This window comes from Protopterus annectens, chromosome 6.part0 (assembly GCF_019279795.1).
Source record: "Protopterus annectens isolate FY-2018-M chromosome 6.part0, PAN1.0, whole genome shotgun sequence".
Taxonomy (NCBI): domain Eukaryota; kingdom Metazoa; phylum Chordata; order Ceratodontiformes; family Protopteridae; genus Protopterus; species Protopterus annectens.
The window spans coordinates 857,800,533-857,815,088 of NC_056737.1; the positions used below are offsets into that span (position 1 = coordinate 857,800,533).

The following is a 14,556-nucleotide window of genomic DNA, read 5'->3' on the forward strand; positions in this document are numbered from 1 at the left end:
TGAGTGATATTACACTGGTGTGCAGCCATACTTTGGAGGCTCCACACTGGCATCATTGTCCAGAGCTTTAGAGGGTATCCTGCATTATCTGCAACACAGTACATAAATTGTGAGACAGGTGCACAGACTGCATGTGGCTACAGGCATGAAAGTGACTTGTATGGCATATGTGGGAGTCACGGGCGCTGCCAGCATGTTGTGCAGACACACTATGTGCTGTGCCTTACATGCTATCTGACAATTGACAGAATGGTAATTCTTCCTGTTGCCTTAACACTGTTCATAGACACTGGGTGAGGCCTTTACTGCCACACGTGTGCAACATATGGCTCCCAACACTTTGTGTAGGAAGGCAATTTCATAAAAGCCATGATGGTAGCGGCTCTCTCCCTATATTGTTTGGAAACAGATGTGCTCATACATGTTGTGGCAATTTACGGTGGAACATCTTAACTATTCTATAGGTTGATGTCTACAAAATATCCAATGTATCCCTTGTTTGTCTTTAGAAGGTCACTATCGCTAGAATGGCAAGAACTTGACATATCTTGGTAACAATGGATATTGGAAAGTCACTAATTTCCCCAAATCAAGTCTGTTGGCCACACAAGTCAACCAATGCCCATTTAATGTCTTGGTCCTCATGAACACGGTCTTGCATCTGCTGGTTCATTGCCTGATGTCATATTACATGGTGACTATATCACTTTCACTCATGCCACTGCCACCACAAAGAGCTTCTTTCTGACTGGCAGCAGTACTGATATATAAAAAAACTTTCTGCTCTGCTCCTAACACTGCTATTCTCTGCATTACTACCAGACACAACTCAAAGTTTTGGTATTCTTTTTTGCCTTTATACTCCAATGTAACCAACTCTGCAACTTTGAGCCTGACAACTTTGAAATGGGACCTACTTTCAGTACTTCCTAGTTGCATCTCATTAAGTATTCATTAGACTGTGTTTCTTTGTTTGAAAGTAGTTATGTTTTTGCTTGTTGTTCTATAGCAGTATAGATTTCTATGAATTACCACTACTTAACTAGCTTAATATCATGCAACCTAACTATGAATACTGGACACAGTCTAACAGCTTTTATTTTTTTTGCACAGTAATGACTTTTACTAAATCCTGAAAGTTTATTCTAATTCCAAGACTCACAAATTGCATATAGCCTGATGATATCTGAAACAGATGTTGTTAAATGTTGACTACGCAGTTTCTGCCCCTTCTTTATGCAAAAGTTTCAACTAGCCAATCAATGCTTATCTTCTTTTTTACATTAACCTTCTAGGGGGAAGGGGCTGTTCTAGACATATGCTGCAAGATTTCAGGCACACTTACAGAGACTGAAAGGGAAGATCAGTTGGCATAACGGTTAAGGTCTTCACCTCTCATGCGTAAGATACAAGCTTCGATCCTGACCTCCGGCCAATGTCTGTTTGGAGTACGCATGTTCTCCCTGTGTCTCTGTTGGGTTCCTCCTACCTTTGAAAAAAACATGCTCAGTGTCTTCATCTCAAACTCACCAATGAATGGAGCTGTGGGCAGCAGCACACACTCTATATGGTGCCCTACAGGTGGAAAAGCTGTACAGATCAACTGCTTTGGGCAAATGCCTGCGGTGCATGGGGCACTCAAGATAGGAGGACAAAGATCACAGAATGCGTGCTGTGGCAAGGCTACTCATCTGATGGTGTAAAATATGGCTCTAGCTGATTCTGTCATATTGAATGATGTCCCCAAATAGGCACAAGTATTTGACGGTGATAAGTGGGTTGAGGACCTGCCCTATTCCGATCTATGCCAGGGACTCATGCTAACAGTGGAAGGGGTGTATGTGTCCCTATTAATCAGTGTGTGCCCGCCATGAAGCCCAGCAGTCCTGGGTCAATAAGCTACTGGATGACCAATGTCCAGCTGCCCAGCCTGGGTTACCTGCAACAGCTCTGTTGAGCGAAAGCAAAGCTGGACGTAAAAACAAACGGCTTGCCAAACAAAGGAAGAATTGCTACACTCAATGAAGGTTGACTGACTGCAGCTTGGAAGTGGATGACATGATGGTATGGAGGAAGGTGGACATCCTATGTATCCAAGAGACAAGGTGGAAGGGCAGTGCAGCAAAGACACTTGGTTTGGGATGCAGATTCTCCTGCTCAGGAGGCAGACAGGCTAGAAATGGTGTGGGAATTGTGAGAGAAGCTTCATAAGGCAGTGAGGGGATATCACTATAATCAGTGACAAACTCAAGGCAATCAGACTTCAACGTAACGTTAGGGCAGCATTTATAATCTCTGCCTATTTCCCAAAGCAGGGGTTTGAAGGTGAGGAAAAGAGTGTATTCATATAGTAGTTGCAGGGCAACACAAATTGGTACTGGATAATGGGTGATTTGAATGCACCTATCTGGACAGACAGAACAGAATATTAGGACTGTCTGAGTCCACATGGGTGGGGAAACAGGAATAAAGAAGGAGAGGTTCTAGACTTCTGTCTGGCAAATGGTTTGATAACGGCCAACATATGGTTCAGAAAGAGAGACAGCCACAAGATCAAATACAAAGTGGCCAACATGCAACTCATGTAGACTTCCTCCTAGTAAGGAAAGGGCACTGGGTAAAATCAGTCACTGCAAAAGTCATCCCCAGTGAAACGGTCAGCCCACAGCATAAACCACTGGTTGTCACAATCAGCTGCAAGCAATGGTCAGACATGGCTCTAAGTTCAACAGGGACCAGGCTGAAGACCTGAAAGTTGACTGGAGAGAAAGTGCAACAGTTTAAAGAATTACTCAGGATTCTAGTACCATAAGAAGAGGAGGAAATAGGTGGAGTTGAAGAAAAATGAAAGCACCTCCTAACAGCATGTGTGAGGACTGCATAACAGATATGTGGCAAGGTATGGAAATAAGGTATAAAAGGAAAGCTGGTGGTGGAATGCAGAAGTCCAGGAAGTCATCAAAAGAAAGAAGGAGTGCAGGAAAAAAGTGGGAGATAGAAAAGACGGGACCAGGCTAGGAAGCAATACTGGTTGGCTAACAAAGAAGTTTCAATAAAAAAGAACAGGGCATTGGAGGCACTCTACCAGCTTCTGGAAAGTGACTCAGTAGTTGGCACAAAGAAACTATCTCAGCTTGCAAGGCAAAGACAGAAAGATAAAGAAGATAGTCAAGACACCCTTCATAAAAGGGATGCCAGCAACAATCTGCTCACCAGTTCACAGACATCAAAGGCAGCTGAAAGGAGTACTTCCAGCAGCTTCTGAATGAAGAAAACCCCAGAGAAGCTCTACTGTCTCAGACACAGCCTACAATGAGAGGAGGAGAAGTGCAGCCCACCCTAGAAGAATAGCATGAAGGAAGATGAAGTCAGAGAAAGCAGCAGGATAAGATGATGTCACAGCAGATATGATAAAGATACTGGAGGAGAAATGGCTACTGAGGGTACTCATAGCAGTGTGGAGAGAAAGGTGTATCCCAGATGACTGTAGAATAAGCATACTCATGCCAGTGTATAAGAACAAAGGAGACATCCACAACTGTGGGCAGTACAGAGGTATCAAACTCCTGTCACATTGCATGAAACCTCTGGAGAGGGTGCTTAATGAACTGATATGCAGCGTTGTAGAAAGTAAGATGGGAGATGAGGAGTTTGGATTCAGATCAGGATACAGCACAACTGACCCGATATCTGCAGTGAGATGGTCAGTTGGGAATAAGCTAGAGATGAGGAAAGAGTCCAACTGGGCATGCCTAGACATGGAGAAAGCATATAACAATATCCCAAGAAAGCTGATTTGGGCAATACTGCAGTGGTTCAAAGTCCATGAAACATTGGTAGATCTAGTGCAGGCTATGTATAAAGACCCAATTACTCAAGTCCGAATAGTGTTTGGTGTCACAGAGGGGTTCTCAGTGAGGGTGGTTGTGCACTGGGGTTCAGATCTGAGCTCACTGCTGTTCATACTGGTGATGGACTACATTACCAAACAGGTTAGAGGGGACAGATCAACAAAGTTGCTGTATGCAGATGATGTGGCATTACAGGCAGAGTCTGAGCAAGAATTTCAGGGAAGGATGGAGGAATGGAATGCAAAACTGAAGGCACAAGGTATGAAACCATATACAGATAAGACAGTGGTAATGGTAGCTAACTGGGGAAATCAGAGGTGGAGAATAGCGATAGAAGGGAAAATAGAACACAAAATGGAACAGGTTAATAGCTTCAAATATCTGGGAGGGGTGGTTGAGGAGAAGAGAAGTCTGAATGAAGATGTCAAAGCTAGAATCAGAGAGGATGCAGCCAAATGGCATAGTGTCTCAGGTGTAATATATGACAGAAGAATGACAAAGAAGCTGAAAATAAGGTGTACAAAACAGTGATGTGACTAGTACTATTGTATGGTACAGAAACCCGCCCAGTAAAGGCAGAGCAGATGAGAAAGCTAAAGGTGATGGAAATAAAGTGCCTGAGAAGGGTGGTAGGATGCACACTGTAGGACAGACAAAGAAATGAGGACAGAAAGATAAAATAGAACAAATTATGGTGGTTCTGGCACACGTGCAGAAAAAAACGGAGACAATCTGGTGAGGATAATTTGGGACAGACAGAAAGAAGATAAGAGAAAATGAGGGCATCCAGCAAAGAGGTGGATGGATTGTATGAGACAAAATTTGCAACAGTCAGGCACGAGTGTCGAAGAAGGCAAGAGTGCAGCATTGAATCAAGACAAATGGCGACAGCACGACACCCTGACCCCATGTAGAAAATGGGAAAAAGGGAGTTGATGATGATGATAATTACAGACACTGAAAGGATTTCATTTTATTCTGCCCATATGAAATATTATATGAGATACTGCTGATAATATCTGGACTTTATATCCAATGATGCACAATTTCTGGTATGGCTGTAGACCCACTGTGTGGATAAGCTCCCCCCCCCCCCAATACAGGAACCTTCTCCTTGCTGACTTACTGTATCACCTGAATGCCATTCTGCACCAAAAAAAAAATGTTTACCCTTACTAAAACACTAAAGCAACACTTTTTCTTATCCTCATGACAATTCTAGCTTGATCACTAAACGTTTCTTGAAACTTAACTTTCCACTATTGCTTACTTAATTCCTCACTACCTGGAAGACTTCATTTATATACACTGCCACCTACCCTTAGACTAAGACAGCAATTCGTAGAAACTCAGTGATGGCTGTTAGTGTAATTTTAGTCATTCTCTTGTGAACGCTGATAAAAATACATGTACTTTTAGGTAGCAAGATGTCTCAGTGGCTAAGGTTTCTGTGATGTTCTGTTATTTTATGTGTCTGCATTTTACATAAAACAAGCATGCTAACTCATGGGTTAAATACATAAAACTGCCATTTACCTTCGTCATGACTTAAATGGAATTGTTCATTTACCCTTATCATTTATAAATAAGTAAACAAGCACAGGATGAAAGGGATTGTTTATTTGACCAGTCAATAATAAATGAATGAACACACTGCGGCTACCCAAGCAATGGTATGCATGTGATGACAGGTAATGCTACAAAGGGGCAGTCGATACTCACTAGCAGACTTACTGCCAGATCCTGCATTCGTATGCATGCTTTCTATCTCTGTCAGCTTTGTGGCAAGGGAATCTATGGTTGTCTTCAGAGTGTCGACTTCTTCTCTGTATTGCTGCAGTTCTTGTGATGTTTTTTCCACCTCCTTTAATTTCCCTGCTGTGAGTTCTGCAATCAGCTTCTTAAAAAGGCATAAAGAAACAGCATTTAGTTTCTTTTTTAACATTATTCTTAAAAAAATAATAACATATTTACTCCAGTGTTATTTTTTGTTTACAGAAACATTTACACACAACTTTTCTAGTGTAAATACATTATATAATAAAGTAGGAAGATCAACAGTACTGCAAATGTAATTTGGTGATTAGAAGCTGGTCTACAGGACTAAAAGCTAACTGGCTCTCTCAGTGAATAAAATATATCCATTTTCCTTCTATGTATTTCAGCCCCTTCAGATAAACATAATAGTCCAAAGATATGAAGCAACCTTCTGCAGATATGTGATGCGGTATCAGTGCCACAGCTTCTCGCTTTCTTCTGCAGCCCTGAAATTCAGCATTGTAATTTGATGTAAATTTATATGCCATTATCTACTTAGCATTATAAGTGCTTTATAAGTCTGTTTATTAACTATGAATCTGCTTACTTTTTCTGTGGATTGGATAAGTTTATGTACTATGATGTGCTGTTTATAGTGTTTTGCAGTTACTGTCTATATACTACATTATGCTATTTAACTGCTACTGTCTGCTTGAACTGGGTGTGGCTGAAAATGATCCTTAGACCAGCCCAACTATGATTAACAAAATTCTTAATTCCTCAAAACCATTCATAAATTAATTATATTATAAAATGGGTGGAAATAAACCTATATGCCAATGAGTATGATTAACCTAAAGCTGCAAATAATTTAAAAAGGTATACATTTGATTGCATGAATTCAATCATAATCAAAATAATCAAAATAAGGTGCGCTATAGTTGTTTCTTCTTAGAAGCTGTAAACCCCAGGATGGCCATAGTATCCAATCCTCTTGCAGTGGATGATTAGTCCATTAAATGACCAATTCAGTTAAAGCTTATTTGAACACAAAATGAATAATTTTAATCCTTCTAAAGATGATGACAACCATTTTATTTAGCTGATTAAAAAAAAAGAAGTTATGTCTTACCATGACATTCCATCTGTGATGTCGATCTTCACTAATCTTTGACAGTGGGCTCAGTTCTGAGCCTTGGAACCAACTCGGCCATTTATTCCAGCTCGCTCCTTCCAAACTCTCGAGCCAGGCACTACCCATAATGCTCCTCTCAAAATGACCTCAGATCGAGTTTGCCCAAAATAGTGGTAGAAAGACAAGCAGAAATTATAGTGAAAATAACAGACGTAATAGTCAGAGACCAGATATGTGTCTTTCATATGAAGCTAGCTATGGAAAATCCAGGAAGGAGGTTGTGGATATCATGGACTAGTGAAGATTGACAACACAGATGGAACGTTATGGTGAGACATAACTTCTTTATCAGATGTTGTCAATCTTCACTCAAGTGGGACAGAGTCCCCAGCTACTTTAGTCTTAGAAGGTCTCATGGAAGAATATTCCTAAGCACCACTGAGGCAAATGATGCTCGCCCACTCGAGACCTAATCTAATTTTTAATAAGTGATAAAGGAATGAGGAGAAGACCAAGTGGCTACTGCGCAGATACCGTCCAAAGATGCTCTGGCATGAAAAACTGCAGAAGTTGCCATCACTCGCGATGAATGGGCTCTAACTAGACGTGAAAGTTGGAGCCCTCTAGAATGACAGATGAAAGTTATGCAGTCTCTAGGCTTTCTGGCTAAGGTAGCCTTTGAAACTGGATTACCTAACGAAAGAGAGGAGAATGCCACAATTAATTGGTCAGATTTTCTAAAATCCTTTGTTCTGTGAAGATAAAAATGTAATTGTCTGTGGAGGTCCAGTAAGTGAAGGGCATACTTCCCTTTATTAAAAAATTAGGGAAGAAGACTGGCAATTTTAGGGATTGGTTAAAGTCAGGTTCCCAAACAACCTTTGGTAAAAAGTTTGGAGTTGTCTTAAGGGCAACCCTGTCCTTGTGAAATATTAAATAGGGAGGTTTGCAGGATAGAGCCTGAAGTTCAGGTACTCTTATGGCTGATGTAATAGCCGCCAAAAATAAAGTTTTCCAATACAAAGATTTTAAGTCACAAGTGGCTGATGGTTTGAAAGGGGTCATAAAAAGGGCCTGAAGAACTAAAGTTAGATTCCCAAGGAGGAATGGGTTCCTTAAATGGAGGTCTTAACATTAGGAGACCCTTTAAAAATGCTTTACAAAGTTTGTGTGACATTAGAGATGCACCATTAAGACCCATGTGAAAGTTCGAAATTGCCGCTAGGTGAACTTTAATTGCTGAGGCAGAGGAATCAGACTGGTAAAGGATAGCTAGAAAATTCAAGACCTTATGAATAGGACTTGTGTAAGGGTCTAGGGCCCAGTTAGTAAATTTTTCCCATTTACTTTGATACAGCTTCATAGTAGATGATTTGTGATGAGCGACAATAATTTTTCGGACAGGAGAAGAAAGGGAAGGATGCCTGGCAATCATGGGAGTTGCAGAAGCTACGCTGTGAGCTTGAGATGATGGAGATTCGGATGAACCATGCCCTCTGGATGAGATAGCAGATCTGGAGCTGGGTCCAGAATACATGGTTTCCAAAGATGATGAGGCCAAAGGAAAGGAAACCAAACTTGTTGAGGTCAGTAGGGGGCAATGAGGATCACTGAATTTTCTGTCCTCTTGGCTTTCTTCAGGAACTCTGGTATCAGGGAAGTTGGGAGAAAGGCATAGAGAAGACCGGGGGGGCAATCTCTGGATGACTCACTCTGAGGGGGGATTACAGCAAAATAGCTTCTACACTTGTTCAGGGGAGAGACAAAAAGATTGCAGCAAGGTTCACCCCAGTGGTGGAAAATCTTGTTCGACACCACAGGACTGAGACACCACTTGTGAGGCTTGATGATAGTCCTGCTAATCTTATCTGCTATTACGTTGGAGCTCCCCGGTATGTGCATTGCTGTGAAAAAACGGTTGGAAGAAATCACCCACTGCCACATTCTGAGGGTTTCTTGACACAATGGGTAAGACTTGGTTCCCCCTTGTTTGTTGATGTTCCAGATGACTGACATGTTGTCCATCTGAAAAGCTACTGTCCCTAGAGGAAGGACATCTTGGAATGTTTACATTGCCCTCATTTCTAGAACACTGATGTGCAAGTTGGCCTCTAGTTGGGACCACGTTCCTTAGACTGTCCTTCCCAGATAATGCCCCCCCACCCCATCTGGGAAACATCTGTGGTCACTACGGCTTGCGGCTGGGGAAGAATGAATGGTCAACCCAAGAAAATCTGATTAGAGTGGAGCCACCACATGAGATCCTGTTTGCTGCGATTGGTAATCAAGATTAGGTGAGATATTGGTAGGTGCATTGGAGACCATTGGGAAGCAAGTAACCATTGCAAATTTCGCATGTGATACTTTGCTAGAGGAACAAGAATGATTGATGCTGCCATGAAGTCTAAGTGTTTGCAGGACTAGTCTTGCCGGAACCCTTTTGTTTTGTAGAATTTGTCTGACTTGTGATCTGATGCGTTGAAGTCTTTCTGGAGAGAGTGAGGCAATTCCTGAAACATTGTTTAAATGGGGTCTGATAAATTCTAGTTGCTGAATGGGTTGCAAGCCTGACTTCTTGAAACTTATGGTTACACCTGGAGATGTACAGAGGTGTAGAGTGTAGTCTCTTGCCTGTTCTAACTGATCACTGGTGGTAGCAGTAAAGAGCCAGTGGTCGATGTAAGGAAATACTTGAAATCCTAGCAGGCTGAGATGAGCTGCTACCACTGCCATGTATTTAGTGAAAACCCTAGTGGCCATCGTGAGTCCAAAGGGCAGTGCTCTGTATTGGAAATGACTCCCAGCCAGAAGAGCAGATAGCGCCTTTAGCGCTTGTCCATTTTTATATGTAAAAGGCGCTTGTCCATTTTTATATGGTAATAAGTGTCCTAGAGGTCTACAGTGCACATCCAATCGCCTCTTTCCAAAAATGGAATTATCAACTGCACCAACACCATCTGGAATTGGTTTTGATGAATGGCCTTGTTGAACTGGCTGCGATCCAAGATGGGTGTCTAGTCCCCTATTTTTTTGGGCACTAAAATGAACCTTGAGTAAAACTTGGATTCTGTTTGGTCTGGTGGGACTTTCAGGATGACTCTTTTGTCTAACAGTTTTTGAATTTCTAAAGCTGTTGTTTCCCTGTGACTAAATGGTACGTCCAGAAGTTTCTTCTGGGATGATGGGGGAACTGATAATGGAATTCTGTAACCTCTGGATATTATTCCCTGCAACCAAATGTCCGTAGTTCATGTTTGCCAGGCAGATTGGTGCAGAGAAAGTCATCCCCCGACTGCCTCCAGAGGACGGCAATTGGGCACCCATTCAGGGGTGCTGGTAGGAAGTACCAGAGAAAAATTCTCTGGACCCCTGGTTTTGCGGTCCATTTCTGCCTCTGGGGCGGCGTTTTCAGTTACTTCCCCCACTGCCCTGGGGAAAGTCTTTGCAGCGTGAATCCTGGAAAGGGCTTTTGGATTTTTTAAACCACAGTCTCCCACTTCTATGGTTCCTGGAGTGGGGCTTCTGAGGTGTGGAGAAATGTACGTCTATGGCAGAAAGGGTCTTACCATCCTTTTCACATCTGGCTAAAGTGTCTTCAACCTTGGGACCAAAACGGGTAGATCTGTCAAATGGAGCATTGACAAATGATTTGAATGGCTTTACAAAGTCGCACAAATGCATCCAGGAATGCCTTCTAATGGATATACCAGAACCCGCTGCTCTGGAAGTCCCTTCAGCTGCGTGAGCAATCAGCCTCATGGACGAGTTAGAAACTGCATCAAGGGTTGCTAGCTGAGTGGCAACTTTGTCCTGTACCCCTTCAGCCACTGCTCCTGAGAGGGTATCCAAGAGCTCTATGATCAGATCCCTCTGTAGTCTTGTAAAGCACACCATATAATTCAAGCACCTGACAGCAAAGGTCCTGGAAGCATAAACGCTCTTCCCAAAACTATCCAAAGTCCTAGACTCCTTGTTAGGAGGATGGATAGTCAGACTTTCCTCAGCAAATTCCCTTTTTGTGGCCGCCATGATCAACATGGCATTAATGGGTATTCCATTGGACCAGTGAGGCTCATCCTTATGGGCTGATAAGATAAGATCAGGCCTTTTGGGGAATAGCTTGATGGCATCAGGCAAATTCCACACCCACTGAGTGATCAATATAATAAGACTGTCAGTAGGCAGAGAAATCCAAGAAGTAGAAGGCTGGGCACAAAAAGCTTCTAGGTATATGGACTCCTCTGCGGAAGGTTGGATGGAGGACCAGCCACCCTTCTGTTTTAGGATTTCCTCTAAGGAAACATCATCAGGGGGTGACCTGGGGGAACCTTCCCCTTCATCAAAATCAATATCATCAGTGAAAGACTCCTACGGGGAGTCTAAGTGCTTCCTCTTGCACTTCTTCACAGGAACTTCCCTGGGGGGATGATCTGGGGAAGTGCCCGAACAGGAAACCAGCAAAGTGGGTGTATCCTGGGACTTTTATGCTCTCTGTCCTGGGGATGAGAAGGATGGCAGCTCAGGTCGAGGGGATGTAGACAGCTGTCCCAACAGGGATGGCAAAGACTGGAGTCCCCAATGGACAAGGCCTTCTCCATGATTTGGAAGGCTAGCCCCCCCCCCCCGCATAAAGGAATGGGAGGCCGGAGCCACAATAGACTCCTTTGGAACCAGGGTCACACCCCGCACTGAGGAGGCAGCCCCTGAAAGATAAGCCTGGGTCGACACTACAAAGGCTGAAACACCAAGGGACATGGATGGCTCCAAAACTAAGGAAACTGACCCATGCACCTAGGACCCGACAGACAGCCTCGACCCTGGGAGCCCTGCAGTGCCAAAAACTTGGAGAAGCTCAAGGCAGCTCTCGGAACCTGAGAAAAGGATGCTACCAGAACCGAGACAGTCGATGCTAGAAGTGTCAGAACCGAGGGCTCCAAAGACAAAATAAGAGTTGGAGGAGGAGGAATGGGAGGTGTTGTAGATTGGCTGGTTCCGATGCCAGGGTGGCTAAGAACACAGGACAATCCCCTTGTCATCAAAAGCTGATCCACCAGTCTCAAAATGTCGGCTTCTGAGAAACTCTTAGATCAGATTGGAGTAGATGAGACTTAGGGGGTCTCACTTTGAGAAAGGGACTTGGTGGCCTGTCTTTAAAGGGATCAAAGGTTGGTGAGTATCTAGTCCTAGGGAGCAAAGGCAGCTGTGACTGTTTTGGCACTGCGCGTACTGTGGGCACAGAAAAAGTCACTGTCTATTCCAATAGTGTTCTGGGTGTCCAGCCAGATAAACCTTCCGGGCCGAGTTCAGTTTGGAGACCTTCTTGGATGGTTCCGAGGTAATAAGAAGTGAAGAAGGTCTTTTCTTGGTGGAGGAAGAAGAGGAGGATGAAGATGTGCTTGCTTCAGTCCTGGACCCAGAAATGGCCTCTTCGAAATCAGTGATCAGACCCTTCAAGATAAGTTTATTTTTCTGCTCAGTTAGGGGTACAGGTGGAGAAACCATGATAGCTTGAGCAATTTTACTGAAGATCTAATTTCCCCAGACAGTATACACATAAAGTGTGCCCGAATTAAGCATCTTACCCTGTCACTTCTGGCACATTTTGAAACCAGAGGTGCCTTTTGAAGATTTCGGAGGGGAAAGTTGTTTTCCAGCAATAATGGAAAAGGGGCTGAAATACACACAAAAACACACACACACACACACGGATAGCAGAAACAGATATAGTGATACAGAGATTTTTTTTTTTAACAATTAAAAGGGATAGAAAAAGAGATAGAAAAGGAAAATACCAACAATGGTAATTTAGGAATACCTAAAAAGGTAAAAGAGGAATGAAATGTACCAACAATGGTACTTAAAGAGACTACCAACGGTAGAAAGAAGAAGAAAAAGAAACACATTCATGCAAAGCTACGAGAGGAGCGGGTAGACAGAAAGAAGATTAAAGAAAAAAATTAAGCAAAAATATGAAGAGGTAAGAGTTTTAATAGAGATAACAGCCAAGACTTGCGAGAAGGACAATCGTATCTGATCTACGAAGCAGCAAACAAGATCTGAGGTAATTTTGAGAGGAGCATTATGGGTAGTGCCTGGCTCAAGAGTTTGGAAGGCGCGAGCTGGAGTAAACGGCTCAGTTGGTTCTGATGCTCGGAATCGAGTCCACTGTCGAGGATTGAGTGAAGACTGGCAACATCAGATGTATGGTTTCCTTCATTTCAGCTAAAAGATTACTACGAACTGATACACACCAGTGTCTCCACAAAAGGTAGAGGTGGCTCAATTTACAGCAAAAATAATCTCACCTCAAGGCTAATCAAGCAGTATGACACACTTGAGCACCTCCGAATAGAATTCACCAAAAGCAAAGTCTCTTGCCATATCTTTGTGAGCTATAGGTCCCCCTCTATGACCCAGGTAATCCATACCACTTACTTAAGCAGACTTGAGTCACTTTCTATTCAATCCAACACTATACTCATGGGTGACTTCAACTACTCCACTATTAACTGGGAATCTCACACAACCTCAAACTTTTAAGCACAAAGATTCCTTGACGTTGTCAACATGAATGCCCTGGACCAGCTATTCTGTACACCCACTAAGGCAGCCTCACCAACTGTTGAGTACAGTGACTCCTTAGGTATGTACCAGACCAGGCAAATTTCCAGAGAGGTTCCTCACAAAAAGAACATATGGTGTAGACAGCAGGTCCTATACAGATCACCTCAAAACCTTATCTTTGTATTCTGCCACTTACAGACTACTGAGAGGCGATCTATGCCTGAACTTTAAAGCAACCACTGCTCCAGCCCTTATGGACTTGCTGCACATCCACAAAACAAATGGCATTAGAAACATCCTACCAAGGGACCTAAACTTGTCTGTGACATAAATAAGATGTGTTGGAGGGACAGTTATGTATCTCACAGAATACTTCTTCTTTGGAACAGGCTACCCATCAACATAAAGCTAAATTCCTCCCTGCCCTTATTCAAGCACAACTTTTTTCAGTGGATGAGGAATCATAAATTTACCGCTGGTCTGCCACTTATATCCCCATTAGAAATAGGAAGCTTGTAAATGCTCTATTACCCATAAATAAGCTGTACCTCCAATAAAATCAGTGGTATAAAAACCTGTCAAATACATTTGGGAAGCAAAGCAATTACCTATGACCCTAAGTACATTTAATACTACATGGTGTATGAAAAGAGGATTTTGTGTAATTACTACAGTGTGCAGAAATTGCAAGTGAGACTTTGTTTCATGTGTAAGTTAGCAATATTTGGGTTTCTGCTTGGTAGCAGATTGAATATTCATAATATTATGACATTTAGTAAATAAAGGAAAAACTGTAAAAACAACAGCTTGGAACACTAACCAATATTTTTGTCAGGAAAAAAAAAAAAAGTAAGCAATTTCGTTTGTTACTTAACTGACTTCAGATTTCATAACAAGAGTGCAATTTATAACAGACTACATCTTTCTTAATCTTAGACTGAAGCATAACAGATATATGACCTTACTGTATCAGTTGATCTAATACAGGACTCTCCTTGATGGGTCCTGACACTTGTGTTCTTTTTTTAACAACTAGAATCTGGCAAAACTTAGAAGGTCCCATGTTAGGGGACATTCAGGCAAGTGTACTAACATGCAATGAAAAAACTTGCTGTCAACATAAAAACGCATGGTTTTCAAGTCCACCACTTCACCCTGCACCACTAACAAGCGCACTCCCGAAAATCAAGAAATAAAAATGAAGGTTTGAGACTTAAATTGTTAAACAACTTCTATAACCTGTATGAG

General features: G+C 42.5%; 1 protein-coding gene across 1 annotated transcript in view; it reads right to left on the reverse strand.

Annotated features, from left to right (window-relative positions):
- TRAF3 (TNF receptor associated factor 3) overlaps positions 1-14,556 on the reverse strand; it is a 793,845-nt gene that overhangs the window by 14,621 nt on the left and 764,668 nt on the right. The window contains exon 10 of the mRNA XM_044074528.1: positions 5,574-5,751. Coding sequence (XP_043930463.1) covers positions 5,574-5,751 — 178 coding nt within the window. The remainder of the gene's footprint in view (positions 1-5,573; positions 5,752-14,556) is intronic.